The 26,456-nt window shown below is 49.2% G+C and overlaps 9 protein-coding genes across 9 annotated transcripts; 3 read left to right on the forward strand and 6 right to left on the reverse strand.

Moving 5' to 3' along the window:
- Positions 1 to 194: 194 nt before the first annotated feature.
- On the reverse strand, positions 195 to 800 carry N7471_002712 (uncharacterized protein; the record flags this gene model as incomplete). The annotated part of the gene is made up of 5 exons (XM_057275432.1): positions 195 to 320; positions 396 to 415; positions 485 to 572; positions 626 to 641; positions 712 to 800. 5 exons carry the CDS (start codon positions 798 to 800, stop codon positions 195 to 197), a joined length of 339 nt encoding a protein of 112 aa, XP_057140070.1.
- Positions 801 to 2,368: 1,568 nt separating this feature from the next.
- N7471_002713 (uncharacterized protein) lies at positions 2,369 to 2,686 on the reverse strand (the record flags this gene model as incomplete). Its single annotated transcript, XM_057275433.1, has 1 exon — positions 2,369 to 2,686. The coding sequence occupies one exon, from the start codon at positions 2,684 to 2,686 to the stop codon at positions 2,369 to 2,371; it is 318 nt and encodes a 105-aa protein (XP_057140071.1).
- A 2,052-nt stretch (positions 2,687 to 4,738) lies between these two features.
- On the reverse strand, positions 4,739 to 5,969 carry N7471_002714 (uncharacterized protein; the record flags this gene model as incomplete). The annotated part of the gene is made up of 2 exons (XM_057275434.1): positions 4,739 to 5,637; positions 5,702 to 5,969. The coding sequence occupies 2 exons, from the start codon at positions 5,967 to 5,969 to the stop codon at positions 4,739 to 4,741; spliced, it is 1,167 nt and encodes a 388-aa protein (XP_057140072.1).
- Positions 5,970 to 6,442: 473 nt separating this feature from the next.
- N7471_002715 (cysteine hydrolase family protein) lies at positions 6,443 to 7,262 on the reverse strand (the record flags this gene model as incomplete). The annotated part of the gene is made up of 4 exons (XM_057275435.1): positions 6,443 to 6,569; positions 6,633 to 6,653; positions 6,719 to 6,838; positions 6,910 to 7,262. 4 exons carry the CDS (start codon positions 7,260 to 7,262, stop codon positions 6,443 to 6,445), a joined length of 621 nt encoding a protein of 206 aa, XP_057140073.1.
- Positions 7,263 to 8,663: 1,401 nt separating this feature from the next.
- N7471_002716 (type I polyketide synthase) lies at positions 8,664 to 15,498 on the reverse strand (the record flags this gene model as incomplete). Its single annotated transcript, XM_057275436.1, has 3 exons — positions 8,664 to 9,815; positions 9,875 to 14,744; positions 14,804 to 15,498. The coding sequence occupies 3 exons, from the start codon at positions 15,496 to 15,498 to the stop codon at positions 8,664 to 8,666; spliced, it is 6,717 nt and encodes a 2,238-aa protein (XP_057140074.1).
- Positions 15,499 to 17,179: 1,681 nt separating this feature from the next.
- On the reverse strand, positions 17,180 to 18,139 carry N7471_002717 (uncharacterized protein; the record flags this gene model as incomplete). The annotated part of the gene is made up of 5 exons (XM_057275437.1): positions 17,180 to 17,346; positions 17,400 to 17,834; positions 17,889 to 17,972; positions 18,031 to 18,049; positions 18,098 to 18,139. The coding sequence occupies 5 exons, from the start codon at positions 18,137 to 18,139 to the stop codon at positions 17,180 to 17,182; spliced, it is 747 nt and encodes a 248-aa protein (XP_057140075.1).
- A 689-nt stretch (positions 18,140 to 18,828) lies between these two features.
- N7471_002718 (class I adenylate-forming enzyme family protein) lies at positions 18,829 to 20,604 on the forward strand (the record flags this gene model as incomplete). Its single annotated transcript, XM_057275438.1, has 1 exon — positions 18,829 to 20,604. One exon carries the CDS (start codon positions 18,829 to 18,831, stop codon positions 20,602 to 20,604), a length of 1,776 nt encoding a protein of 591 aa, XP_057140076.1.
- A 284-nt stretch (positions 20,605 to 20,888) lies between these two features.
- N7471_002719 (uncharacterized protein) lies at positions 20,889 to 21,119 on the forward strand (the record flags this gene model as incomplete). Its single annotated transcript, XM_057275439.1, has 1 exon — positions 20,889 to 21,119. The coding sequence occupies one exon, from the start codon at positions 20,889 to 20,891 to the stop codon at positions 21,117 to 21,119; it is 231 nt and encodes a 76-aa protein (XP_057140077.1).
- Positions 21,120 to 23,998: 2,879 nt separating this feature from the next.
- On the forward strand, positions 23,999 to 26,157 carry N7471_002720 (uncharacterized protein; the record flags this gene model as incomplete). The annotated part of the gene is made up of 9 exons (XM_057275440.1): positions 23,999 to 24,130; positions 24,200 to 24,269; positions 24,340 to 24,387; positions 24,438 to 24,540; positions 24,597 to 24,838; positions 24,904 to 25,224; positions 25,291 to 25,548; positions 25,605 to 25,944; positions 26,016 to 26,157. The coding sequence occupies 9 exons, from the start codon at positions 23,999 to 24,001 to the stop codon at positions 26,155 to 26,157; spliced, it is 1,656 nt and encodes a 551-aa protein (XP_057140078.1).
- Positions 26,158 to 26,456: the final 299 nt, after the last annotated feature.

A 26,456-nucleotide genomic window follows, 5' to 3' on the forward strand; every position in this document is an offset into this window, starting at 1 on the left:
TATATATGCGATCAAGTTGAAGCACGTGTTGTGGTGATGACTAGGCCGAGTCGGATGAACCCTTGGGGTTACTCGAATCTCAGCTAAAAAAACGGTTCTGAGAAATGGAAGAATCAATTGGAATGATGGTAACCTTGAAAGTGTGCATTTCTATCTCGAAGAATCCCGGAAGATTTAAGTTGGGCCCGACGGCTCTAGTTGCCGGGTACAATCTCGCTAATACCGTACTCGATATAGAGTCGGTTGTCAGTTCCCATAAAAAGCTGACCTTCGCCGATGAACATCCGCTCGTTAAGAGACTGGTAATGTTCTTCACCGCTCTATAACCATCAATCAAGTCAGCCGTTATGATCAATAGGACCTCGAGACTGTGCTTGTGGAAGGTTTCAGCTTACGTTGAACGTAAAACGCGCAACTATAGATACCGAAGGTTAGCAGTGTGAGCCTTGATACAGATGATATGGTATAACATAAAGAGACATACATCCGAGGTTGCCCCTGCCTCCCTCACGGGCTGTGTCGATCACCTCTTTGGTCACAGTCAAGGCTCCCGAGATATGAATATGAATGAGCTGCAGATATGTAAATACGTGATCAACTCGAAGGATGGGTTGTAGTTGCTTACTGCATGATCCTGCGTCCTATTTAAAGAAACCATTAGCAATTTCGCGCGTTCTGATGCTTTCTCTAGCGAGGTTTGCCTTGACATACATCATCTGCGCAGCCGACTCGAAGCAGCTGTGCTCACCGAGAATAATCTCGGTGTTTTCACTCTCCACGTAGGTTGCGGTGGCGGTCATCGCTGGCATGAAGCCAGATACGCTGTGGATGTTGGCGCGGGTGCCAGGCTATCGCAGATAGGCAGGGACATTAGAAAATGGGGGGCACTCAGTATCAGGGACGCTTGGTGACTCACAACGGTAATACGACCATCAAAGTAGTCGGTGGCGGCTAGGGCACGACGAAACCGTTAGTGATCTCGTTGCAATATCAAACGAGGAGCTATGAAGAGGGAACTACCGGCCTCAAGTTGTCCGCCGACGTTGGCCTATAGATTGCCCGGTCAGTGTCATTCACAGGTCACCATCCATTGATATGAGATACACACGTAAAACTTAAACGCCGGTCTCAGTGCTGGGTAACAAATGGTTGCTATATCAAGGTTAGTGAAATGAGGAAAGAAAAAGACGGAGAATGGGAAAAGGTACGATGAAAGTGATGCAAGAGATGCCAGATATAAAAGTGATGCAAGTGACGCAAGTGGTGTAGAGAAGGAGAGGGGAAAGAGCGAGAGATGGAAATGGGAAACTGCGAGAAAGGAAGGGTGGAAGAGGATAGGGAAGGCGCACATCCATGGATGTCTATCAAACGAGCAGATAGCCAATGCAAATCTCGTAACCCAATCTGAGATACCTTCCTGACCTTCGTCATCGGTCTCTCTATGAATGGTCGAACCTTATATATAGATTCAGTTCATTAATGTCTTCAGTTTACCTGGGATATAAAATGAGCAATCTCTGAGGTTATCATGGAAGGCATAGTTACCCACCTCAGCTATAATGCCTGTAACAGATTCTAGACCCTGGCTAGTATTGTAAGGCATCTTGTCACTTGATTGAATAGATAAGTAAGGTATATATGAAAATAATATAAGAGATATCTGGCTTTGAAAGAGGGGATGTTTGGGTATACACAGTCTTAGAAATCCTGGATTATCCAAGTGATAATGATAGTGTCATTGATACACGGAGGTAGTATCTATGCGTAGAGGCAAAAAGGAGTGATCAGCAAATCTTTAAAGATAGAGAGCGCTTGCGGCCATAAAGTCATGTATATAGCTTCATAGAGACTAGGAACCGGACAAAGGCTACCACAGATAGATAGGGATATTAGCAAAATGGGGGTCACTCGGTATGAGGGATGCTTAGTGACTTACCACGGCGACAGACGCTTCGAAATACTCGGTGCCCGCTATAAAACGGCGAGACTGTCAGTGACCCAGTGGCATTAGTGAAAAAAGGCCCCAACCGTGACCTCTGTTGAGGTATTCCAGTATCGTATCCATGCCGATAACAGCGCCAGTTCCACTCTCTTTGTTGAGGCAGTTCTCGTAGAAGATGTGAACGCCGATGTGCCACGCGACCTAGAGGTTTGTGTAGATGATAGTTTCTGCATCGCTGCCGCAGAGGAGATTAACAGGAAGACTTGTGTCTGGCAGGCTGTGTGCTAATTGGCGTTCGATCATCTGGATTGGTCTTCTGTAGCATATCCGAGCTCGCTACCTGCCTCCAGTTGGCCGAGTATAAGATCTTACCGACACCATAAATTTCATATCTGCCAAGGGAATTGATCTTACGTAGGTCTGTTCTTACCGGCAAGGTAATCTTGCCTTGAGCGCTCTTTCTATTGACCGGGGCTTGGCTGGTGTCTTCTTGGTTGGAGTTTCCTCAACCGGGGTTTCCTCGTTGGATTCGTCTTCGTCATATAGGCTGCGGATCTTGCTCCATTCGAAGCCTACACCGACGTGGGGTTCGGTGTATGCTTCTTCGTCCCGGGCGATGGCTGCAGTATATTCTGCGTCGGTAGTGCCCGGGGCCTTGAGACATACTTCGTTTGTGTTGGTCGGGTTGGCGTTGCTGCAGATCTTGGGATGGAATCTGACTTGCTCTCTTAACGTGGCAACCATTCCTTGGTCCTCGGCGTCGTCCAGAACAATGACGGGTTGATGGAAACGGGAGTTTCCCTCTGCGGTTATCCACACCCATGAAAAGCTCACCTTCTCACTCCGTAACTACCAGAAATCCGAGCCGCCGCCTTGTTCGCACGAGCGAAGAATTCAGCAGGATATCAGATAAGCTGGATAGATCTAATGGCCATTGGGTTAGCGACGGTTCGGATTTCATTGGTATCCGATACACACTTGGAAGACGAAGGCTCGTCTCAGGATTGGGAAATCCAAGATTTCGGTTGGTGGTGAATAAGAGAATTATGAGAAAGATGGTAAGATAGAAAAGTGAAAGAAAGGTGAAAGATAAAAGTAAGAAAGTGAGAAAAATGGAAGACGGTAGGAAAGGTACAGATGTCCATTTCAATAAGCAGATGGGCTTCTATACCAAAACAAAGCTCGTGCTCAATATTGAAGACTGATTATTCTAGCAACTGGCGAGGGAGAGAGAAAGAAGAATGATCTATTCAAACTATAAAAAGCAGGGTATTTATACCCCAAGAAACTAACAAACAAGCACCCAATCTGCAAGCAAACAAGGCATCAATGGGATAATCCAACACTGATTCCTAGGTAAAGCCGCTTATAGCATTACATAGTAGTCATCGGTCTACAATACTCAAATGATAAATTCGCTCTTTATACAAAGCTAGTTCATCAATACCTTCGACTTACCTAAGACATCCATGGATGAACCTTGGAAGTACCCTCCAGGGAGCAATTTCTGCGGTCATTATAGAGAGCATAATTACCCAGCCCAGTCGGAATACCTACAACATGTCTAGATCTGTCCAGTATTGTCATGTCACTTGATGAAACAGAAAACCGAGGTATGTGAAAATAATCTCAGAGGTATCTGAGTTCAAAAGAAGGGATATGTGAGTATGTATAGCATTTGGCAAGATGAATTTCCAAAGCCAGCGTGATAATGTAGTTGGTATAAGTACACGTAGATAAAATTCACGCGTGAAAGCAAAAGGGAGTGAGGAACAGATTTTTAAAGATAGTGAGCACTTACGGCCATGAAGCCATTTATATAGCTTCATAGAGACTAAGAACAGGCCAGAAAAAGAGGGCTAACAAACAGAAAACCAATAAAGGATTCATAAAGAGACGAAGGCATAACAAACTGCATTAGCAAGCAGTAAGCACGTTAGTGCAGCATATGGAGCAACTGTAAGTAGAGTGCAAGCTCTATTCATGGCCATGAAATAGTATACTACGCTGAGAGCGTCCTACAAAAAATGTCTTCATACATGTCCTTTACAATTTTCTGGGCACAAGACACCATAAGAAGCTTTCATTCGTCATAGCTATATGGCTGGCGACTTGTAGCCATCAAGGCTGGATTGATGTTAGAAAACAAGTATCAAGCCGCAGACAAAACCAACAAGAAGAAATGGGATAGAGGGAAGCTCATCAACCTCCAGTGGTCATGAGCAGTAGGGGACCGTGGAAAAAAGTGTACGATGAACTGACAAGATATCAAATCCCCATGCCCGTAGAACTATTATACAAGACGGGTTGGCTCACGACATGCTTGACACGCAGACGACCGTCTTTACCAAGTCAGAAATCACCCTTGCTAACGAAGTCCCCTTCCTCAAGCTATTTTTCGGGTACATCATCGTGTCTATAATTAATTACAAAAATTCCTAACTCACTGACGCCGAGGCCCTGCTGTCGCTGAAATACATGCCAGCCAGAGCAAGCGTCGATTGTAACCTGTCTAAAATGGGCATCGGGTTGATAAGCTCCATACGTACATATTTAGGTTTTTGGAATCTTTGGGGTTTAGGGGTGCGATCAATGGGTTGAATTTCTGCCCGTGGACCTTCTGAAGTCATGGTCATATATGTATGGATGGCTCATTGCCATTCATTGGTCGTCACCCATTCGTTAGGGCACCCATCTTATTGTACATGAAGCCCTTGCTTGTTATTTACACACACATAAAGAAGAAAAGCTAATTTGGTCTTTGAAATGGCTAAACGAGAACCTAAACTTTGAGGCTTAGGTGTTGAGCAACTGAGCGAGTCTTTCCTTTAGTTCCTTCGCCGCAGCTGTCTGCTCTTTTGAAGCCAGCAGTTCGGCTTCTAAGGCTGCATTTCTTTCTCGAAGGTCACTGATTTCCTTGGTAGTACTTTCAGAGTTGGCGACATTTTCTCGCAATTTCCCGAGATCTCTCCGCAGAGCGACTTGGGCTTGTTCGTGAATTTTGATGGTTTGGGCGTATTGAGTGTTTTGGGTACGCAACTCCTCGATTTGGGCTCGGAGCGATGCGATTGATTCGAGTTCCCGATATAGAACACCAAGCGATGCATCCACATCACTGGACAGCGAGCTATACCGCGATTTCCGTTGGCGTTGAGCAGGTTGAGGGCTATCTGTACCAGTCTGGACAGCAAGAGATGCATCCACATCACTGGGCTGCGTGCTATACCGCGATTTTCGTTTGCGTCCAGTGGGTTGAGGGTTTTCTGCAGCGGTCTGGACAGCAGGCCCCAAATCAGTTATGCCGTGGCTTGAATTTAGATCAATTGCGTTAGGTTCGGATTCTCCAAGAGCGGATTGGGTCCGAAGTCCCTCTCGTTGCAGTTCTAGGCTTGGTGCAGGACCTAGTAGATGAGGAATCGACGCAGCATTCGAGTTGGTCCCCATGGTTGTAGGGCTGGGAGGATGATGAATTTGGGCGGGAGCAGGCTGAGGAGAAGCGGGTGGGGTAAGTACTGGAGGTGCTTTGTGCCAGCCTCGACGGACGCATATCGAGCAAAAAAGGTGATTATAGGAATTACGTGCGCAGCCCGGGGGTAAGCACTCTTGATGGAATGCGAGTTTGCAGGTATGACAATGCTCGAGACGTTCGGACTCATGGCAGATGCAGCAGTAGTCCTCGCGCTTTGAACCAGCTCCTGTATGCGGTTTAGTTTTCAAGGAAATTCACTGAGATTCGCTTCGAAAGAGAATAGTACGTACTTCTCCATTCTTTGTATTGTTGGATTTGGGAAGGATACGGCTGTTCAGCGACATGGGCAACTATCGCGTCCCAATTCAGGGATCGGTTTGCTTCATTTTTGTCTGAATCAATATTTTGGGCTTGCTTTTGCTGGACATCTCGATCATCACCCTGATCGTCACTCTCAAGTGCATCCGATGGGCACATGAGACGTTGTCTTTTGCTTTGCGCACCACGCATTGGGCTTTTGGGGCGCGCCTTCGCCTTTCTCGGGTTCCTCGCTGGCATTCTGTTTATTGATACATGGAGTTCAAGGTTGTAGGTTAAAATTTACAGGTGGCCAGGGGGAAGTCACCTGCCGCGGTTGAGCAATTAATAATCAAAGTCCTGCCTATGTGCCCAGGTGGTCGCATGATGACAAATCAAAACCACCTGGGCAGGTGCACCCCGGGCGTGGACCTGGGCACCTACATATGTCCACGGGTATGATTAGTCACGAGCTCAGATTGTCAGGTTGTCAGGTGAGTTTATGTTACCAAGAGCTACACCCCCCCCCCCCCCCCCCAAAAAAAACTCGGTCGTGATACCTACATGTATGTATCCATCCACAGGTTGGCTCTATGGCTAGCACCTGGGCTTCCATTGTGAAATCAAAGTTTTCGCCTTTTCAATTTTTTTTTATATTTTCTGTAACCAGGAGTGTACTACGCCTCATTCCGCACATGCTCCGTCTTCGTTTCCTCCGTTTCCCGACTACTAAGCTAGAAATCCTTCGAATCAAGAGCATTCACCCATTCCTTCACTGTCATAACCTGTGCAAACAATGGCCAAATCAAACCCGTCGCCGCGTCTGTAAGCTCCTTCGACCATCCAGCAGTAGCATCTTTCCTGTTGGGACGAAGTATCAGTTAGCCGGAAGATTTACTTGAATGAAAAACAGGAAGTCCTTACAGCATTGTCACCTGGTAACCACTAGAGTAGTAGCCAATTAAGTCAGTTATTTCCGAAAAACTGCTCGCTCATCTGTAGCTACTTACAGCTCGTATGCATGGCGTGCAGTAGACTCGAGACATGTGTTGGCAGTCAAACCCGCAAAAACTAAGTTCTTGATCTCACGTTGTCGCAATTGATAGTCCAGATCGGTATTCGAAAACGAACTATACGAGATGGTCAATTTTTCAATCCTTGATGTAACCTGTCTGGTGAACTCAATATGCATGGTCCTTACTCGCTGCACCAGTGACGGCTCACAACCACATCACCGTTCTTTGGATCTGGCTCTAGACCTTCGTAGATCTGAGAGCCGAAACTTCCCTCCTCGAACAAGTGCACTTTTTGCTGGCGGATATGACTGGGGGTCATATGCTGCCATCCATTGTAGTGGTCCGGTGTCCACTGCTGATGCAAACCATAGTATATAGGAACACCGTGGAGACGTGCTTTTGCAACCACCTCTTTGAGATGATTGATGGTATTTTTCTCGTCAAGATCTTTGAGCGCCGAGGTAAGCTTCCCGTCCGAATGAAGGAAGTCGTTGTAAGGGTCAATCAAAACGATGGCTGTTCCTGAAGGGGCAGGCATGATTGGCTGTCTGAGGGTGCTGATTGGGTAGTATGATTATCTTGCCAAAAGTTGGAGCGCAAAGTTATCTGGGATTCCAGGAAATCAAGAGCCAGCAGAGCCACTCTATTTATATTCGCCATGTCGAGATCCATGGATACTCTGGATATGATGACCAATCTAAAATGACGACTGGTCTCCGGGTTCTGCGTTGATGAGAAATCAAATTCAAACCTTGCAGGCCGCATGTTAGAAATATCGGTATTTAGCGGAAACACTTGGGCAGCGTATATTTGCTGTGTAATGGTATGTATTGTAACAATATGTACATACTACGTATGTCTAAGGTCACATTTGGAAGTTGGGAGAACCTAAGATACATAGTACTACTATTTTATTCAAAAGGGATTTTCTGTCACTAGATTCCTGACTCCCCTCTGGAGCCCTATATTCTGTGTTTATACGTTCGAACATTCTTTTATATTTTGTTATTATCGTTGTTCGAATTTGATTAATGAGGTTCAGCTACTAAAACAAAACAAGTTGGAAGAAAATGGTGAGTCCCTTCCTAAACAAACATGCTGACAAATTTAAGAAAATGTCCCCCGGCGACTGTTTTTATGCCATCCATCGACCAACAACTAGACTTCGGCAGAACCCAGTTTGGGTCGGAGCATCCGACCCAAAACCCCTAGCCTAGGTTTATACTAGGTCCGGGTTAAGGGTAGTAACCTAGAACCTAGCACTAGGTCGAGATTTTAGACCCGGACGGTTGGGTCCGGGTCCGGTTGGGTTGTGCGGAAGCCTAGTAGTCGCTGAATCAGCCAACTTTTAGTGGTAAAATACCACCTCTCAGCTCGGTACTGTTCAATACGGAGCTAGTTCGTTGCTTAAGAAGAGGAGGTATGGTGAAGCCATTGGAAGTTCAAAAATCCTTCACCTTTCAGTCTGAGAAAAAGACTGTTAATCCAGCTGATCAGTTGTAATAAATGGGAGAACAATTGTCGTCGTCAAAGTTTCACTAGTCCTGAGCGCTATTTGCCTTGCCAGTGGTCCTCAAAGCACCAAGACCGAATATACCACCCGACTGAGCAGAGCAGCCAAACGACGAGCAGCAGAGCCCCACACAAAGCATAAGGCTCTGAGTCAATAAATGAGGAATCCAAGGATGGAGTAATCCCGCCAAGGACATCTCTGTAGTGTGTACTAGTAACTGCTTTATAACCAGGAGATTCTTTTATAATTCGCCTATAAAACGGATTCCTCTGATCTAGGCGAGTATCTTTATACATATCTGTTGCTGAAACCATTTTACTAACGCTAAATAGAAGCTAATTGCGGGTGCGGTTTTGAAGCAAGATTGAATGTTGGAGGTTGGTATATAAAATGCAATATTGGATAAAATGGGCCGTTCCTATACATCTAAGAAGGTGAAAATGAGATCGTCGAGTTATTAAGAATAATTCCCGCCAAAGCCATCAGCGAGCCAGACGAAAGCAACTCCAGAACCTGGACATTGGAGTGTGCCTCACGAGAAATCCAGTTGCGGATTTCAATGGCCACCAACGAATCCACACCAAGCACCGCAATGCTAGATTCGGGGTTTAATTCCTCCGGCGGCATAACAAGTACCTGCGCCAGCTTAGCTGCCAGAGCCTCGTAGACAATAGCCTGAGCTTCTACCTTGCTAGGAGCATTGGAAAGTTGCACTTTTAACGGAAGAGACAACATGTCGTCTTCCGTGCTGTTGCCATACTTCTCCTTCGCTGCCTCATATAAAGAGCAAAACTTGCTGTCCTGTACCCAGAAGTGGTCCAGACGAGTGCCGAGGTCAAGACCGGTGATGGACTGCCCGGAACATGATTGCAATAGTGTCCCTGTGACCGCGGCACCAAGGAGCGCCAGTACCTGTGCTTCGTCGATGCCATCCGTGCCAATATTCTTCAGCACCTCCTCTCGGCGTTTGGTCTCGACTTCGGCAAGATATCCGACATCCCGGACGGCTGTCAAGTCGATCGTAGTCCCAGGGAGACCCCGGGACCGGCGATACTCCATGAACCCGTCTAGGAAGGCGTTGGCGGCAGCGTAGGCGGCTTGGCCGCGGTTTCCAATGATGCCGGCGACGGAGGAGAGCGCGACGAAGAAGTCGAGGGGTGAATCGTGCAGTGCGTGGTGCAGGTTCCAGGCGCCCTCGACTTTACAGGATGCGACGGCTTGGAAGTCGGCGAGGGTCGTCTTCTCGAAAAGCATGTCGCGGAGAACCATGGCGCCGTGCACGACACCGCGGACTGGTGGGAGGCCCTTTAATTCTTGATTGATGAGGTTGTTGACGGATTTCATATCGCTTACGTCGCAGGGCTTGACGCTGATGGTTGTGCCATGGGCGGCGAGCTCGTCGATTAGAGCTTGGACCTTGGTATTGATGGATGCGCTGCGGGATACGAGCACGATGTTACGCGCGCCCTTTGACGACATCCATTTAGCTACACTTCGCCCTAGGCCACCGGTGCCGCCGATCAGGAGGTAAGATACGTCGGCGCTAAGGACAGAGGAGCCAAGTTTGGGTACCACGGCCTGCAAGGGGTCAGCGAGAGGTTGCTATGTTGTTGCGGAATTCACAGCTTTGATCTTACCTTAACCTGGTCATCTTTATGAGGAGCAATTACGATCTTACCCATCGCCTTGCCAGTCTGAAGGGTCCGGAAGGCCGTCTCGAGCTCCGAGATACGGTAAGTAGTCAAAGGCAGAATAGGTGAAACAGTGCCCTCGGACATGAGCTGATAGACATTGTCGAGCAGACGCCTCATCAGTCTGGGCTTGTGCTGAGCAATCTTGGTCAAGTCGACAGACGCGAAGCTGACGTTATTCTCGAATTGCAGCATGTCCAGGCGGGTATTCTTTGTGATATCAGCCTTGCCAATCTCAATAAACCGCCCGAATGGCGCAAGAGTCATCCACGTCTCGCGGAGAAGGTCACCAGCCAGAGAGTTGACCACAATATCGACACCACGGCCGCTGGTGGCGCGCCTGATCCCACGCCCAAAGGAAGAGTCGCGAGAATAGAAGATGTGGTCCTCGGGGATACCGTATTGTGTCTTGAGGAAGCTCTTCTTGTCAACGCTGCTGACAGTCACGAATATTTCAGCACCGATCATCTGTGCCAGCTTGATTGCTGCTTGGCCGACACCGCCTGCACCGGCGTGGATTAGAACACGCTCGCCGGCTTCGAGGCGCCCGAGATCAATGAGAGCGTAATAGGCTGTGCAGAAAGCCACCGGTATAGTAGCGCCCACCTCGAACGACATGTTCTCAGGCAAGGGAGCCGCACTTGTAGCCCGCGACTGCGCGTAGGTAGAATAAGCACCTTCAGGTAGGGCCATAACTCGCTGGCCGACCGTGAAACTAGTGACATTCTTCCCGATAGAAGAGACTACACCGCTGCATTCAATGCCGATCCATGACTGAGCGAGCTGGCCCATTGTGACAACTATGTCTTTGAAATTGAGACCAGTCGCCTTGACTTCAATCTCGATATCGTCGTCGCCCAGCGTATTGACGTTATCATCTGTAAAGTACAGTGTATCGATAGAACCCGGCCTTGCAATCTCAAGCTTGAGACGGCGACCGGGTTGGTAGAATGGCTGAATTGAGAGGATCTTCTCCTGGGTCTCTTTATGAACGAATAAATTGGCAATAGTATCATTTGTGACTCGAGGGATAAGGAGCTGTGAGCCGCAAGCGCGGAACTCCCGCTCTTTGCAGGACTCTTCGCCATTCACCGGCCACAGGGCGTTTATAGCAGCCAAGATGGAAGGGGTTGGGGTCCCAATATCCTTGGCTTCCAGCCCTAATGCGGCAATCCCGAGGAGACCCTCAGAGCGCAAACTGCGTGTGAGACCAATAATCATCTGGGCATCAGGGCTATCCAGACGGTAAACCCAGAGCAGGTGGGAAGCATTGAGTAGGGTTTTCTTGACGTTATCAAAGATCTCGACGGTAGCATCCCGCAGAGATGTGGTGCCTGTCTGAAGTACCAGAATATGCTTCTCCCAGGAGTCAACTACCCCCAAAGGGTGAATTGATGGGTTCCAGTTGGTCTTGGTGGAGACGGCCTCGCTCAACTTGTCAGCACTGCCGTCGGACTTGCCATACTGCATGATCAACAGCTCTCTGGTGTGAATGCCATTGACACCATTGCCATTAATGTAGCCCTTCTCCTCCCGGCCTATGTCGTCGTGAGCATGGCCATTGGTAAGTTCACCATTGACGGCGTGACTTTTAGTCAGCTTTCCATTGGTGGTGGTGCCGTTGGTAAGCTCACTACTCACAGCGTGTCCATTGGCAAGCTCTCCATTGGAGAGTTCTTCATCGGTAGTGTGGCCATTGATAGCTTTACCGTCAGCGAGAGGTTGCCATTCAATCTTGTAGCACAAGTGAGCTACGTTTTCACCGCTGTCTGCGTTGGTATCCTTCAGGGGAGTCATAACGAGGCCCTCCATGTTAATCAAGACCTCAGTGGAGTCTTGGGGCGTCACCCACAAGTCAAACTCGGTAGACTGGGGAGTCGGCACACTGGGGCAACCAATACACCAGGCTTTAACAAAATTCCCTGGGGTAGTCGGAATATTGGCGCTGATAACCAGATTCCTAATTATGGTGGGCATGTACAGAGTCTCAAGCTCCATGCGCCCTTTGCCCAGAATAGGCCAGGCAAGGTGCAGCAGTGCATCCAGAAAGACAGGATGAATACTTAGGGGAGCTTCGTACTCCTTATACATGGCCTTTTTCGTGTCCCGGAGATAAAGGTCTGCGCGGGAGTGGCGCGGGTCAGAAAAGCAGTTCTCCAGGCCCTGAAAGCATGCGCCGTAGCCAGCCCCGACCTCGGAGAGAACCCGGTACATGTTCTGTATGTCGATTTTATAGGTAGCGGCCGCTATCACCTTCTCCGTTTGAGCACTCATATGCTTCAGCTCGGTCTCGGCGACGTTGGACACTGCGGTCTGCTGCTGCTTCTCAGTACTGCGGACGCGAACGAGTCCCGTGCAGTGCTCGGTCCAGCTCCGCTTTGTGTTCCATGAGTAGATGCAAAAGTCGTCCCAGAGATCAGAGTTGCCGCGAGTGCCCTCGGCGTACGGTCGCAGGGTTATAACAGTCTCCGTGTCGACATCTTCCGTCAGCACGAGTGCTGCGCTCACTTTGACCTCGCGGAACTCGAATTGCGAGAATGGCGCCCCGTGCTGTTCTGCGCGTCGCTTTGCTGCTTCGATGGCCATGGCCAAGTACCCGGCCATCGGATACACGCTCATACCCTGCATCTTGTGCTCGCGGAGCCAGGGCACATCGTCCAGGCGGACAATGTTACGCCACGTAGGCTCTAGGTCATTCGAGTATAGCGCTACGGTCCCCAGAATATCGTTACGTTTGTCGTCCCTATGGCAGTGCTTCTCGGCAATGCGGGAGTGATGCCAGTAACGGGTGTTGTGTTGCCAGGGGTAGCGAGGTAAGTTACGTAGGAACGAGCGGTTCTTCGCCTTACTGCTGGGGAAGTTGATCTCGGTCATATTAAGGACGACGCCGCGCACATACGCTGCGCCAGCAGTATCCAGAAGAGACTGTGAGGGCTCCGACTTGCGAATGAGCGTAGGAGCGTAGCTGATCTTAGCGGCCGCGGCGCCAATACCCTTCAGAGTGTCCAGGATCGGACCCTTCAGGGCGGAGTGCGGGCCAAGCTCAATGAGCATATTTGGCCGCGACTCGTCGTCGGCGCACATCTTGCCAAGCGCGTCAGCGAACAGGACGGTAGAGGTCAGGTTCTGCACCCAGTAGGCAGGACCCAGGTCGGCCGGCTCGGCGATCCCACCGGTAACTGAGGAGAAAAAGGTAGCTGTTCCGGTAGTTGTAGGCTTGATAGCCTGAATGGCCGTGAGATAAGCCTCGGTCACATTCCCCATGTGATTGGAGTGGTAAGCCACGTCAATATTGAGAAGCCGGTTGAAGGTCGATTTCTCGTTCAGAATAGCCTCTAGCTCAGAGATGGCATCGACATCCCCGGAAACCGTAACACTAGAGGGGCTGTTTACACAAGCAATTGTAGCATACGCCTTGAGGAGCTTTAACATTGGCCTGATCTCCACTGGACTGGCACCGACGGCAATCATCGTTCCACGCAGAGCAGGGTAAGAACTCTTCAGCAGGGTAGCCATTTGACCGCGGTAGTAAGCAAGCGCCATGGCAGCTTCCAGATCAAAGATTCCCGCGGCATATGCGGCACCAATCTCACCGGAGCTGTGGCCCACGACAGAGTCCGGCTGGATTCCCCACGACCGGAGAAGGTCAGTCAGAGCAAGCTGTAGAGCGGTGCAGGCTGGCTGGCTGAGGAGCGGCGAGTTGATCTGGGACTCGCCAGGCTCCTTACGAAGTTCCTCCAGAAGAGAGAACTGCGCGCCTAGGTCTCTCAAGCATTGGTCCGCCCGCACCATAGTGGACGCAAAAGCCGGGTACTCGTCCATCAGCGGGGTTCCCATTCCCGGCCATTGCGCGCCCTGTCCGGTGAAGACCCATGAGATCTTGGGAGGACCCAGAACGCGACGGGGATTGGCGTTCAGCTGAGCCAGGCGCGTACCAAGCTCATCTAAAGACGTGGCGGTGACAGCAACACGGTATGCAAGCTGCGACATCTTGCTTCCAGTGCTGTAGCAAAAGTTCCCGAACAGCGAGTTCTCAAACACCTCGGGATTCTGTTCAAAGTAGACACAGAAATCATGGATTCTTATCTTCAGCGAGTCCTTATCGCCAGCCGAGAGCACGAACAGCCGGCGCTTGGGATCACCATCTGACGCCGCATCATCTCGCCGTGCCCCGAGTGGAGGAGGCCTCTCAAGCACAACATGGGCGTTGGTGCCTCCGAACCCGTAGTTGGAGACACTGACATACTTCTTACCCCGCGGGAAAGGCCGCGTGGAGGTAACGACTTTCATGTTCCACTCATGCAGCGGAATGTTGGGGTGTGGCTTTTTGAAGTCGCAATTCGGCAGCAGCAGCCCTTTCTCGAGAATCATGGCCGCTTTGATGATGGATACGACGCCACTTGCGCCCTCCAGATGGCCAACATTGGACTTGACAGATCCAATGTAGAGAGGGTTCCTGGATGTGCGGTCTCCTCCTCCCAGAGCCCGTTGTACGGCCTGCGCTTCAATGGGATCACCAGTCTTGGTTCCTGTGCCATGCATCTCAACATAGCCACAGTCCTCCCGCTTGATATGAGCGTCCTTGTACACGCGCTTAATCAATTCTTCCTGTGCTTTTCCATTCGGTAATGTAATACCCTTGGTCCTTCCGTCTTGGTTGACACCCGAATTAGCAATGACTGCTCGAATGGGATCTTTATCGCGCAAAGCAGCAGCGAGGGGCTTGAGCATGACCACGCCAGCACCCTCGCCTCGTGCAAACCCGGATTTGGCTCTCTCGTCGAAAGAATATGTTTTGCCCTCGTCGTTGAACAACCTAGCAGTGGTGTTAGAAGGCCGCTTCCTTTCTCTAACGATGGCAGATAGAGAATTTACTGTGACATGGACATGGAAACAAAACAATCCGGGAGGATATTCAATCTACATCCGCCAACCAGCGCCTCGCTGGACTCGCCACTCCGCAAGCTCTGCACGGCATAGTGAAGAGCAACCATAGAAGACGAGCATGCAGTGTCCACGGTGAGACTGGGGCCCGAAAAGTCAAAGTAATAGGAGATTCGATTTGATTGGAGAGCAGGAGCATTTCCTGTGGCCTGGAATGCCGGGGTAGTTTCAATATCGCGCAGATTATTGAGCTCGTAGTCGGAAAAGTTGCCGCCGACAAAGACACCTACGTTACGGCCCGCGAGAGATTCCTTGGGGATGCCGGCACTCTCCAAGGCTTCGTAGGAGGTCTCCAAGAGCAGGCGCTGCTGGGGGTCCATAGAAGTAGCTTCCTGGACGCTGACGTTGAAGAATGGGGCATCGAATTTGAAGACATCTTCGTCTAGGAAGTAACCGCCAGCAGGATTGAAGGTGCCGGGCTTAGAGGGATTGGGATGATGGTAGGCACCGTGGGAGAAGCGCTCTTTTGGGATGGGGCGCCAGCCACTTCGGGCCCGAGTACACAACGACCACAGATCATTGGGTGAGGTGACATCTCCAGACAATCGACAGGCATATCCAATGATTGCAATCGGTTCTAGTACGGGACCTGCGTTGGATGGTGTGTCGTCTGGTAAAATTGCCATAATTGATGCTGTGAAACAAGAGGGATCGGAGCAAAATTATGGTAAGATGGTCAACAGAATTAATGCCCACGTCAATGTCTTATAAGCTACACAGCTTAAAAACATTCTAACTACCAAGTACCCACTCGCTATGTTTCCCAGCCAGACCGTCGCCTTGCGTGCGGGACGAGTTCTACCTGATCGAGCGAGCTATTGCCAATAATACTAGTAAAGTAGGTTGAACTAGTGAAGCCCATGAATCCAACACTCTGACGAAAGTAGTGATAATGTACTCCGTATTGTAGCATATCAGCTCCGCCCCTGCGACGCGCCAATAGAAAAACGTGGTTGCAATGTACCCAAAATCAGGCATTTGACCTTTGGCTGCTCTGCCCCTTCGCAGACCTACCTTTGTTAGATTGCCGCTGTGATAACGAGCATAAGGAAGGAAAAGACACCACCAACTTCCAAGCCATTGTAACCTTGTAACCTTGTCTTGGTGGTTCCCACCAGCAAGAGGGTGTCCCGTGTTTTTTTGCAGATCCTAGATTTAGTGGTGAGCTATTAGCCTATTCTTCAGCTTCTCCCAGTGTGGCGGCTCCCCGGTAGCCAACCATTCCAAGGAGCTATGAAATAGCACTCGAGATCGCCCCATAGGGTTCGACACGACTCACATTAGACGTGTTACACGAACCTTATTAAAAGAATGGTGGTGCCATTTCTCATTGCCGTGAAGCCCCCCGCTATAATACAGTACGTCCTCATTATGGATAAACCTAGATGTGTGGGGCGCAGCTGGAATTGCGGTCAAAGTTTTAACTAAAATATTTGGTGGGATTGTGAGTGGCTCATCTGAGATTAGCCTGCAACTCACTCATAGCACGTGCTCATTTCGGATATGGGCCCTTTGTGAGGACCACTGAGCATGACCGAGCAATGAGCCCCACTTGGATCTCTTAGGAAAATACCTTCGCATTGACTACAGTAACCCCACTGACAATGACGATCATAAAGAGCAAATGAATCGACCTATACCATTATTACTACAGTGTAGGTTGAGCCCTAAAGGAGGGTACTAGGACCATTGCCGCTCCCCTGCCGATCTTTTTCGAGACAAGCTTCAATTCAACACGCGGTTTTCACATAATCTCCCCTTATACTATGTCTGCTGAGAGATCGCCGAGAAGACAGCGAAGAGTGCTGAAAAGTAAGCTGAAGGGGTTGTTGCAAAAGACTCATATTTAGGGCTTCTTAGTTCTTACAACCGCAGCGCGGCTCGGAGGAAAAGTGTCAGGAGATTTAGAATGGTGGTCACCATTGCTTTTACTGCAAATGCACGTTTGTGGCTTTGAGGATTGGAAATCTGTCTTGTAGTTTCCTTGACTTGCATGAACTTTAGGTTGCTTGCTCTTAGTGGCCCTATTGTCCTCCGCAAGGGTTCCCTTTCTGGTCTATCCGGCTGACACGAACATGTACTATGTACATCTCAAGCACTGGCGAGCGATTATGTATCGCCATTGTCAATTCCGATCAACTAGCAATGCGCAGCTCTCTAAAATTATACACCATCCGCTCCTGCTCCAGTTTTACTCTAGCAAATTGGACACAAAGGAATTGCGATTGCCTTGAGATAAAGGCGGACCCTCTAGCATGTGACACGAAACCTGGTCAAAGGGATCATACAATCTCCAGACTCCATGGCCTACTCCGAGCACTTCGCTTTCCCAATCAGATCTCGTACTGCTTCGCCTAGCTCGGCGATTGTCGGGCCTGAGCGCGGAATAATGTGACCCTTGCCAGTGTCGAACATCTCTGCGTGGTCGGGATCACAAATGTTATAAAGAGCATAGGAACCGTGCTTAAAAGGGTCTACAAAAAGATTAGCAATTGTCCAAGCAGAGCTCAGGAATGTCCCGAGGTACCATCTGAACCAATGACATGCAGGGTAGGGATATCAAGCATGTCCTCCACCTCGTCTGAAAGGACAACGCCTCTCTCTCGGGTAATCGGTGGCCATCCATTGGCGAAAATGGCGCACTTGATACGACGAGAGCCGCCGTCTTCTATTTCTCTGCGCTGTTCCTCCAAAATGAAGGATGCTGCAATCCGAGCGCCCTCGCTGTACCCAATTAGGCCTTCGATCGCGGGGTCTTTCTCCAGTTCATTCTGGAGGTAGTCCATAATTTCCTCGTAGTTGTGCACCTTGTTTTCTCTTCCCGCAATCAGACCTCGTATCACGTCTTCCGCGTTATCGCCCAGGGGTATATCGCGAACGCGACTAATAAGGGACTCCTCCGCTACACCACCATCATCAACCCAGCGGTAATGCGGACCGAAGCCGAAATACTTGTCGAACCCTATGCTATATGCGTTAGATAAGCCTAATTAAAGGAGTATCGCGGGGCGAATACCGCTGGGGGGTGTGACAGGGACTAGTCCATTTATGTAGTAAAATGAAGCAGTGTTGTCGCACTTGAGGATTTTTTGCAGTGGTGCTGGAGTAATGTTGATTAGAAGGCTGTTGAAACATCATCATAGTCAATGGAAGAGCACCTAGCTGAACCATCATAATCTGTGATAATTAGTGCGTGCAATCTTTCCTTACTGAAGGTGTACTTACTTCAACATTATTAATGGCCCCATGAAGACAAAGAAACCGCATTTTGGCAAAGTGACAAGAATAAAATTCTGCTTCAGAAGGGAGGGAAGAAATAGTGCTCGCGGGAATTTAGATGCCAGGATGATTTTGTCTTGCTTGTTATCTTAGAAACTCGGTCGCGGTCGATTGGATTGGATCGACATCGAAATGTGCATGGTGAATGAGAGCTCACAAGCCTTGTACGCCCCTTTCCGATGGAGACTGCCAATCAAGATCGATTCTTATAATGTTGAGTTGCGAGAAGGTGGAAAAAGAAAAAGGTGCGCATTACTATCCATAAAAAGGCATGATTATCGATCAACACTTAAGATCAACAGGAGATTAGTAGACTATCGAAATCTTCCGGTTAGTGTTTTGTATAGTAATTTAGTTTCCTTAGCATTACGGTTGTCGTATGTACCGTGTATTTTAGCCATCTATAGGGTATTTAAACCTGCCCTATGATCTTCGTTCTTTCTTCAATCCAGTCAATCATCTCGAATTGGTTCCGCTTGATCACGCCTCGCTGCCTATTCGCCCGCCAGAATTACTCGCCCATACTGTCTAAGCTTGCTCCGACACAATCTTATCTTTAGCGAAGGATGGCCAAGCTGTCACAAATCGACACTGGGCCAGGTAAACCCTCCCAGATAGACTCAATATGGTCCATTCTACAGCACGGTTATGACTCCAACCCTAACAATATAGCGCTTATGAGTGTGTCCCAGGGACCCGACCACCTTGAGAAGCTGGTAGGGCCAGCCAAGGTCTCGCCAGTGGCTACACCCAGGGCGTCTTTCAACTTATCCCTACGCCAGGCCGCCGCCTGGCTGACCTGCCTAATTACCAGCCTCATACTTCCCTCCCCTTCATTCGACTTCTGTCTGTCATGGTCATTTGCCCAGCTGCGACGGGGCGCAGCCCGCATTGCATCAGTTCTTGACGATGAGGGTGTCCAGCCGGGTTCAACGATGCTTCTTTTCCTCCCCAGCTGCGCGGAGTGGTCACTAATGATGTGGGTGTCCGCACTCAGGTGCTATACTCTGGTCACCCTTGATCCTGCCATCGCGCAACTCGGCCAAGAGCGGTTGTTAGATGATTATATAGAAAAGCTGAAGCCTTCGGTGGTCGTGGTCGGTACTCAGGCATCGGCAGTTGCTGTCGACAAGGCCAGGAGCAATCTCAAGAGCTACGGTCCCTTTGTGGGTATCACCCTCAACGTTTTGGAGAAGCCTCGTCAAAGTTGGACAAGTCTGCTGGGGATTTCTGTTCGAGAGTTCACCAACGAGCTTGAAGCTGCGCCAGCTGCTGTCGACAGCCTCGACCGTGTTGCCATGATTATATTTACCAGTGGCACGTCATCCGGCAAACCAAAAGGCTCCGTCAGGACAGTGCGAGACCTCCTGCGGCCGCTTACTGGCAACGACCTACCTCCGCCTCTAAGACCACCAATGACGCTCATTAACACGAACGTGGCGCAGAGCATGGCCCCGTGCCTCTTGTATGCGACCTGGCATTCAGGAAACGCTGGCGTTCTGGTTGGCGGAAACTTCAATGCCGCGACAACTATTGCCTCGATGGAGACTTCCCGGCCTATCACGGCGGCTCTACATCCCCACATGGTTGACTCGGTTTGCACCCATTCCGACTTCTCTACCCACAAGGTGTCCTCCATCCGGTTCTTGCTCATCATTGGCTCTGTAACGATGGAAGAAACGCTTCGGTTGGCGCAGGAGATGTTCCCAAGGGCCAAGATCAATGCCAGCTACGGCATGACCGAGGCAGCGGGCATGTTCGGCTGGAAGAAAGGCATTCCAGCTATCAACCATATCCCCTCGTATAAGGGCATCGTGTCCTGTGGCTTCGCGCTGCCCGGTGTCAAGATTAGGATTGTCGACGATATGGGCGGCGTTGTCTCGCAGGGTAGCCCGGGTGTGCTGCACATCTGTGGTGACATGGTAGCCAGCGGCTATATTGACAGCAACGGCGCTGAATCATTCTACAAGGATGGAGACGACACATGGTACATTACTGGTGACTGTGCTGTCCTCGACGAACAGCGGCGGATATATATCCTGGGGCGATACGAGAACATGATCCGTAGGGACAGTACTATTATTGCGCCAGCGACGGTTGAGAATGCCATTAAGAAGCATTATCCTCACACTACGATATGTTTTACCGATCTAAATATAAAATGGAAGCGCGTACTAACATTTTTTTACCCCGTAGTCTTTGGCATAACCGCGCCAGGCAGCAGCGACGAGAGCATCTACGCTATCCTCCCCGACTCCGCCATCGACCGGGATAGAGTTAAGAACCTCGTCATCAAGGAGCTTGGAGACGGCCATCGGCTCGCCGGCGTCATTGAACTTCCACAGCTGGACCTGGTGGACTGGCCACTTACTATGGCGGGCAAGCTGTCCCTCTTTGACTTGAGGGGCAGGCTCACCAAGTACCTGGCTGAGGAGACAGGCTCGTCAACATAGAGCAAGCTGGTGGTTGAAGCTTTCTGTGGCTACGATGTAAAACCGGTGAAATTCGTCTTGGAAGGGTCGTGGGCAGAATAAGGGACCGTCTATGTAGGTACAGTAATCATATCGCGGATCTTAGTTACGCTCTCCGGCGATCGTGTACATGGCCTTTTTCGTCAATACAATACGCTTTTTGGATCGACTGATCGTAAATACTTTTACACACGTACACCATATTCTCTGTTGAGGAAATCGGCAAGCGCCAGGATATGTGCGGTCTGCAACGTGATTAGCTCGTCATGGTTCCTCGGGCTTCTGTTCATTCCGCTGAAGCCAACAATGGGGTTCCTTTTGATCTCCCCAATATCATACCGTCAGAGGACTTGGAGTTTGTGTCGATTCTTGACATCGAGCTGCTAGTGTTCACATCGCCGCTCGAGTCTGACACTGTCGCTTATAGGCGAGATTTGGTATCTTTGTTGAAGCAATTTTCCGACTGGGATGGCCTTTTGCGGATATTGGGGGTATAGGGAGAGCTGGAGGATATGGAGGGGTGAAAAAGCTGAGAAACCTGGGGGGAGTGGATGAGGTGTGAGATTCTCCCCTTATGCCTTCCGTATCTGGGGTTCCTGCCTCGCTACCTCTCCGGTAGAGAGAATCGTACGGCAATGTGGCAGTTATAGGAAAGTCGAGGGGAGGTATGTCTTTGGGTTGCTCGTTGGAAAATATCGCCCGGCGTGAAATGCATCTTGCAAGTGGGGATGACCAGGGGAGTCTTTCTGGGCGATCTCTGCTGAGGTTCTGCACGATGGTTGGGGTATTTTCCCTGCGAAGATGGTAGCTTCTAGAGAGAGTCAGTAGAGCGTCGCAGAAAGAGAAAAGCTCAATGTTCATGGACTTTTCATAAGTGGAGGGGGGGCCTGATTGTTGCTGAAGGATCAGAGATCTTGGTACTCTCTTCGATCAGGAGAACATACTACTAGCTCTCTTGACTGAACCGATGGAAAACGGCTTTGAAGAGGAAGCGGGGGGAATAACACTCCTGCTTTGATGGCTCCATGAGAGACTTGATGATTGTTTTGTGACCACAGTGACAGATACCTATTTCTGACCATTGAAACCAGGTGAGCGTAGAAAGTTGGCTCATCCGTCTTGTTTTGGTGATCAACCCATCTTGCCTAGAAAAATAGAATTTGTTGCCTTAATTCGGCTTGGTGACAAAGACAAAATGTCCAGGTAGAGATTTGGGAACGTTAGGTCGACGTGTAGACTGTGTGTATGTACTCCTAGCGTCAGCGTCGCCAAGCTGGGCTTGCATAGCGCGGTGCCAATGCATAGCGAGGCTTGAATTTAATTTATGACTTACTCCGTACGGAGTACTCCGTATATGGTTAGGTATCAATCGTGTTAAACATGCGGTGGCTTTTACCAGCCCATCATACCAGAATAATATGAGATTGGTTATTAAGGGGATTACTGTCGATGATTTCCAATCGCTACTCTAAATGCAATATGCACATCCATACAGTAAAAGACATGTTTATTGACTCAACCTCCAATATAAGTCTCATGGGTGTATAAAGAGCCATTTTTTTATCTATAAAAATGTTTTCAATTGTATGTGGCAAAAAAAAAATTCCATGTACTACCAATGCTAGAACATAAATATAGAACATCATATATGTTATAATTCAAAGTTTGCCTCTCAGCCCCGATAAGACGGTCAGAGGTAATATATCTATGTATGCCAAGACCGTACACTCATGCTCTCCGAATGGGAAAAAGGGCCGAGGCCCGCTGATTCCCGTCGGGAGCTGTTGTTAGCTTGTTTTCGTCCGAGTGGACCCCAGGACTCCAGGATATCCACCCCGGGATTTTCTTCTCTACTGCTTCCCTCAACGTCTTTCCATGTGCGTTGCGCGTAAAGATGGTGTTTCGTTCCGACAAATGATTGGTAGATGGTCTCGTTTACAGATTCCCCAGCCTCCTGGCGGGGCATGCCCCCTTTTTAAGGGTTCCAGTCAGCGGAGGTGCCAAGACCTCACGGGTGACCCCGAGAAATGACTCGCTGACTCGCTGGGGAGTGGTCCGTACGGAGGTATGCGTGGCTGAAATGAGCCTACGCCCTTATTGAGTGTGTTTATGACCCATCTCCGTGGCCATCTCCGTTCCGAAAGTGTCGCCTCAAGTAATTCTTAGTTCGGCCCGGAGCCGCCCAGGTGTGATCTCAAGGTTTCTCGTTTCTCGTCTTCGGTCCAACCTCCGTCGGAATGGCGCTGTGTCAAGCGAGTTTAGATCTATCTGGTCTTTGTATTGGGGTTTGTGCGAACCTAACGCAACGCACGGTCAATCCTTTCGATTCAGTGGCAATTCCGGTGAACATTTGATGGGAGATTCGGGCCGAAATTTGGTGTAGCGTAATGATTGAGGGAATAGGATATTTCCACTATAATCTAAGCGGACAAGCCACATCAGCAGCTAACACAAGAATTCGAGTCGACCATATACAGTTTAGTGGATTGTGGGGGAAGCACCCCGGAGCCCGTGAAGGATCCAGCACGGAGCAGCCTCCGCGCGGACAATGGCCTCCGTGTAACGTTTCCAACTTTTGCCCTCGTGAGACAAAGTCATCGACTGGAAATACTGAGGGCATCATGCGAAATGTTATTTTTGGGACACGAAGCCTTGGTAGATGGTAAAAACATGTGAAGTTGTCAAATTGAATAGACACAAGACTCTCCAAGACAATACATTGACGCGTCGCCTCTCACATTAAGAGGCGTGTCGAGTAAATTAAGCAATCTTCTGATGGGCATGTGAATATGTATCTAGCCCAACATTTGTCTAGAGCCATTGTAGTAAGAATTTGGCCTTGAATTCTAGACGAGGCTCCTTTGCTCCTTGTGCATTGAGACTAGCTAGATACATTCGAAAAGGGGCTAGCCCCAACTGTTTCGACGTTTCGAACAAGTTTCTCTAGTCTCGCTAAACGGAAAACAGGGCCGATCATCCAGGTATCAGACCCAAATTTCTTTCAGTGTGAGAATCGAAATATGGCGACTATAGTGGGGGCAGAATGGTATGATTGGGGAATGTCCAATTCCAATCAGGACGCGGAGGTATTTGGAAAAGCCACCAACTAGAGGCGTCTATTTACTGGCGAGAACAGGGGTTTCCGGGGTCACAAGGCAATGGAGAGAGTCTGGGGAACCGGAGACTCCACCCAATCGTTCCCAAAGAGGATTATAGTCATTTTCTTAATTACTGGGTGATCGGACATTCTAACATTATAAGAACCACATCCTGCCCCGCTGTTCATGAAATTCCACGATTAGTCGCGCCAGTCCCGTCTATCACCGACCGGATCATCTACCGAGATCGTCGATTCCAATATTCGCGGCATTATATCATGGCGGAGGACAAAAAGGCACAAGAGGAGGTGTATGGCATCTCCTCCGGCGTTGAAGACCCTGCTCGAGTTATCGGTGGCTATGGGGAGACTATCAAGCGTCACGGCGCAAAGACCAAGGAGGTCCAGAATGTCAGTGATCTTCCAAATTTTTAATTGCGTACGGGCGAAATACTGATCTAGATCTCGGGAACAATACAGGCCGATCTTTTCGCTGCCATCGAAGAAACCAAGATCGCAAGATGGAGCAAGGAATCCCTGCATTTGTACTGTAAGTTACGACCTTTCAATCAATACAGCAAATATTTCCAAGATACTAACATTTGGTGCGACAATTACAGTCTGTATCTTCGTCGCATTCTGCTGTGCCTGTGCCAACGGTTATGATGGTTCGTTTTTCACTAACCTTAGAAAAGGCGCATTGACTAATGAAATATAGGATCTCTGATGGGATCTATCCTCGCCATGGATCATTATCAAAATGTCTTCAAGACCGGAATGGATGGCCCCAAGGTCTCCGTTGTTACTTCGCTCTACACAGTGTATGCTTTCTCTCTACTCTACACACATTACGGTGACTGATATAGATCGTTTTTAGTGGCTCTATTGTCTGCACTCCCCTCAGCGCCATCATTTCCGACAGGCTTGGTCGTCGCAAGTGTATGTTTATTGGCGGATGGGTCATCATCATTGGGTCTGTCATTATCACCAGTGCGATGACACTGCCGCAATTCGTTGTCGGTCGATTTATCCTCGGTCTCGGCATTCAAATCATGGTCGTCTCTGCTCCTGCCTACGCTGTTGAAATTGCTCCGCCTCACTGGCGTGGTCGTGCCGTTGGTGAGTATCTTGATCTTGCCGGAAAGGAGAAACTATGAATTATATCAGTTCTAACCCTGGTACAGGCTTCTACAACTGCGGTTGGTTCGGTGGCTCCATCCCTGCCGCTGCTATCACATACGGTACCAACTTCATCGACAACAACTACTCGTGGCGCATTCCCTTTATCTGCCAGTGCTTCGCCTGCATTATCGTCATTATATCTGTTTGGTTCATTCCCGAGTCACCCCGTTGGCTCATTGCAAATGGCCGGAACGAAGAGGCAGAGGCTTTCCTGGTCAAGTATCACGGAAATGGTGACCCCAACGCTCGATTGGTCCGTCTTGAGATTGAGGAAATGAAGGAAGGTATTCGAATTGATGGTATTGACAAGAGATGGTGGGATTGTAAGTTTGGCAATCCCGATATAATCAGGACTATTTGTCGCAATAGTAACTAACCAAGCTTTCTAGACCGCCCATTCATCATGACAAAAAGTGGACGCTGGCGTTTCGCACAGGTTATCATGATTTCCGTCTTTGGACAATGGTCTGGCAACGGTCTTGGTTACTTCAACGCCACTATCTTCAAGGCTATTGGATACGAGTCCAGCTCAACCCAGCTGTTGCTTAACCTCGTCAACTCTATTGTCTCAGCTGTGGGTGCATTAACCGCTGTATACTTCACTGACAAGATGCGTCGTCGCCCTGTTCTTATTTTCGGTACTCTTGGTGAGTAACTTTTTTACCTCAGTTTCATCACGGCTAGCCGGCTAACCAACATACAGCATGCGCTGTCACCTTGGGTATCAATGCCGGTATCCTGCAAGAAGTCGCCAATACTGGTCTCATAGGCAAGAACAAGGGCAAGGCTGCTCTTGCTTTCTACTACCTTTTCAACGTCGTCTTCTCGTTCACATACACTCCCCTCCAGGGTGTCATTCCGGCCGAGGCTCTCGAGACAACCACTCGCTCCAAGGGTTTGGCTCTGTCAGGCTTCATGGTCAGCAGCATTAGTTTCATCAGCCAGTTTGCTACGCCCATTGGTCTTCATAACATTTCTACCAACTACTTCTGGATCTTTGTTGGCTGGGACGTTGTCGAGTCCGTTTTCTGGTACTTCTTCTGGTACGTTTACTATTCCATTTCCAACCATCTCATATCTCAGAGCCCTTTCGTGCTAACTCCTGCCACTACAGTGTCGAATCCCAGGGCCGAACTCTGGAACAGTTGGAGTGGGTTTACCAGCAGCCCAACCCCGTCAAGGCTTCCATGAATGTGGACAAGATTGTTGTTCAGGAGGATGGTACCGTGACCGAGAAAATCGAAGCTGATGCTTAAGTAAGACTTCGTTCATCGAAGTATATTGGCATACCGCACGTGTAGTTGGATATGGTGCCGTGGAAAAGGAGCTTTTCTACATGGTTGGCTCGGTTGTATAAATATCCACTTTCGGCCTTGTGCAGGAAGGGGGATTTGGAAAGTTGTCTAATATGGGATGTTAATCTGTTTCTCGCGCAATATAATAAGATACGAATGGATACTCATCCGACGTTCAACTTGTGCAATAAGTCTAGCGAAAGGCCTGTTTATTTTATGGTACTTGTGGCCCTCATTAAACCCCGCAAAGTGTCAGAGCG

The sequence above is a fragment of the Penicillium samsonianum genome (assembly GCF_028829775.1).
Source record: "Penicillium samsonianum strain IBT 33392 chromosome Unknown utg000002l_segment0_segment0, whole genome shotgun sequence".
Classification (NCBI taxonomy): domain Eukaryota; kingdom Fungi; phylum Ascomycota; class Eurotiomycetes; order Eurotiales; family Aspergillaceae; genus Penicillium; species Penicillium samsonianum.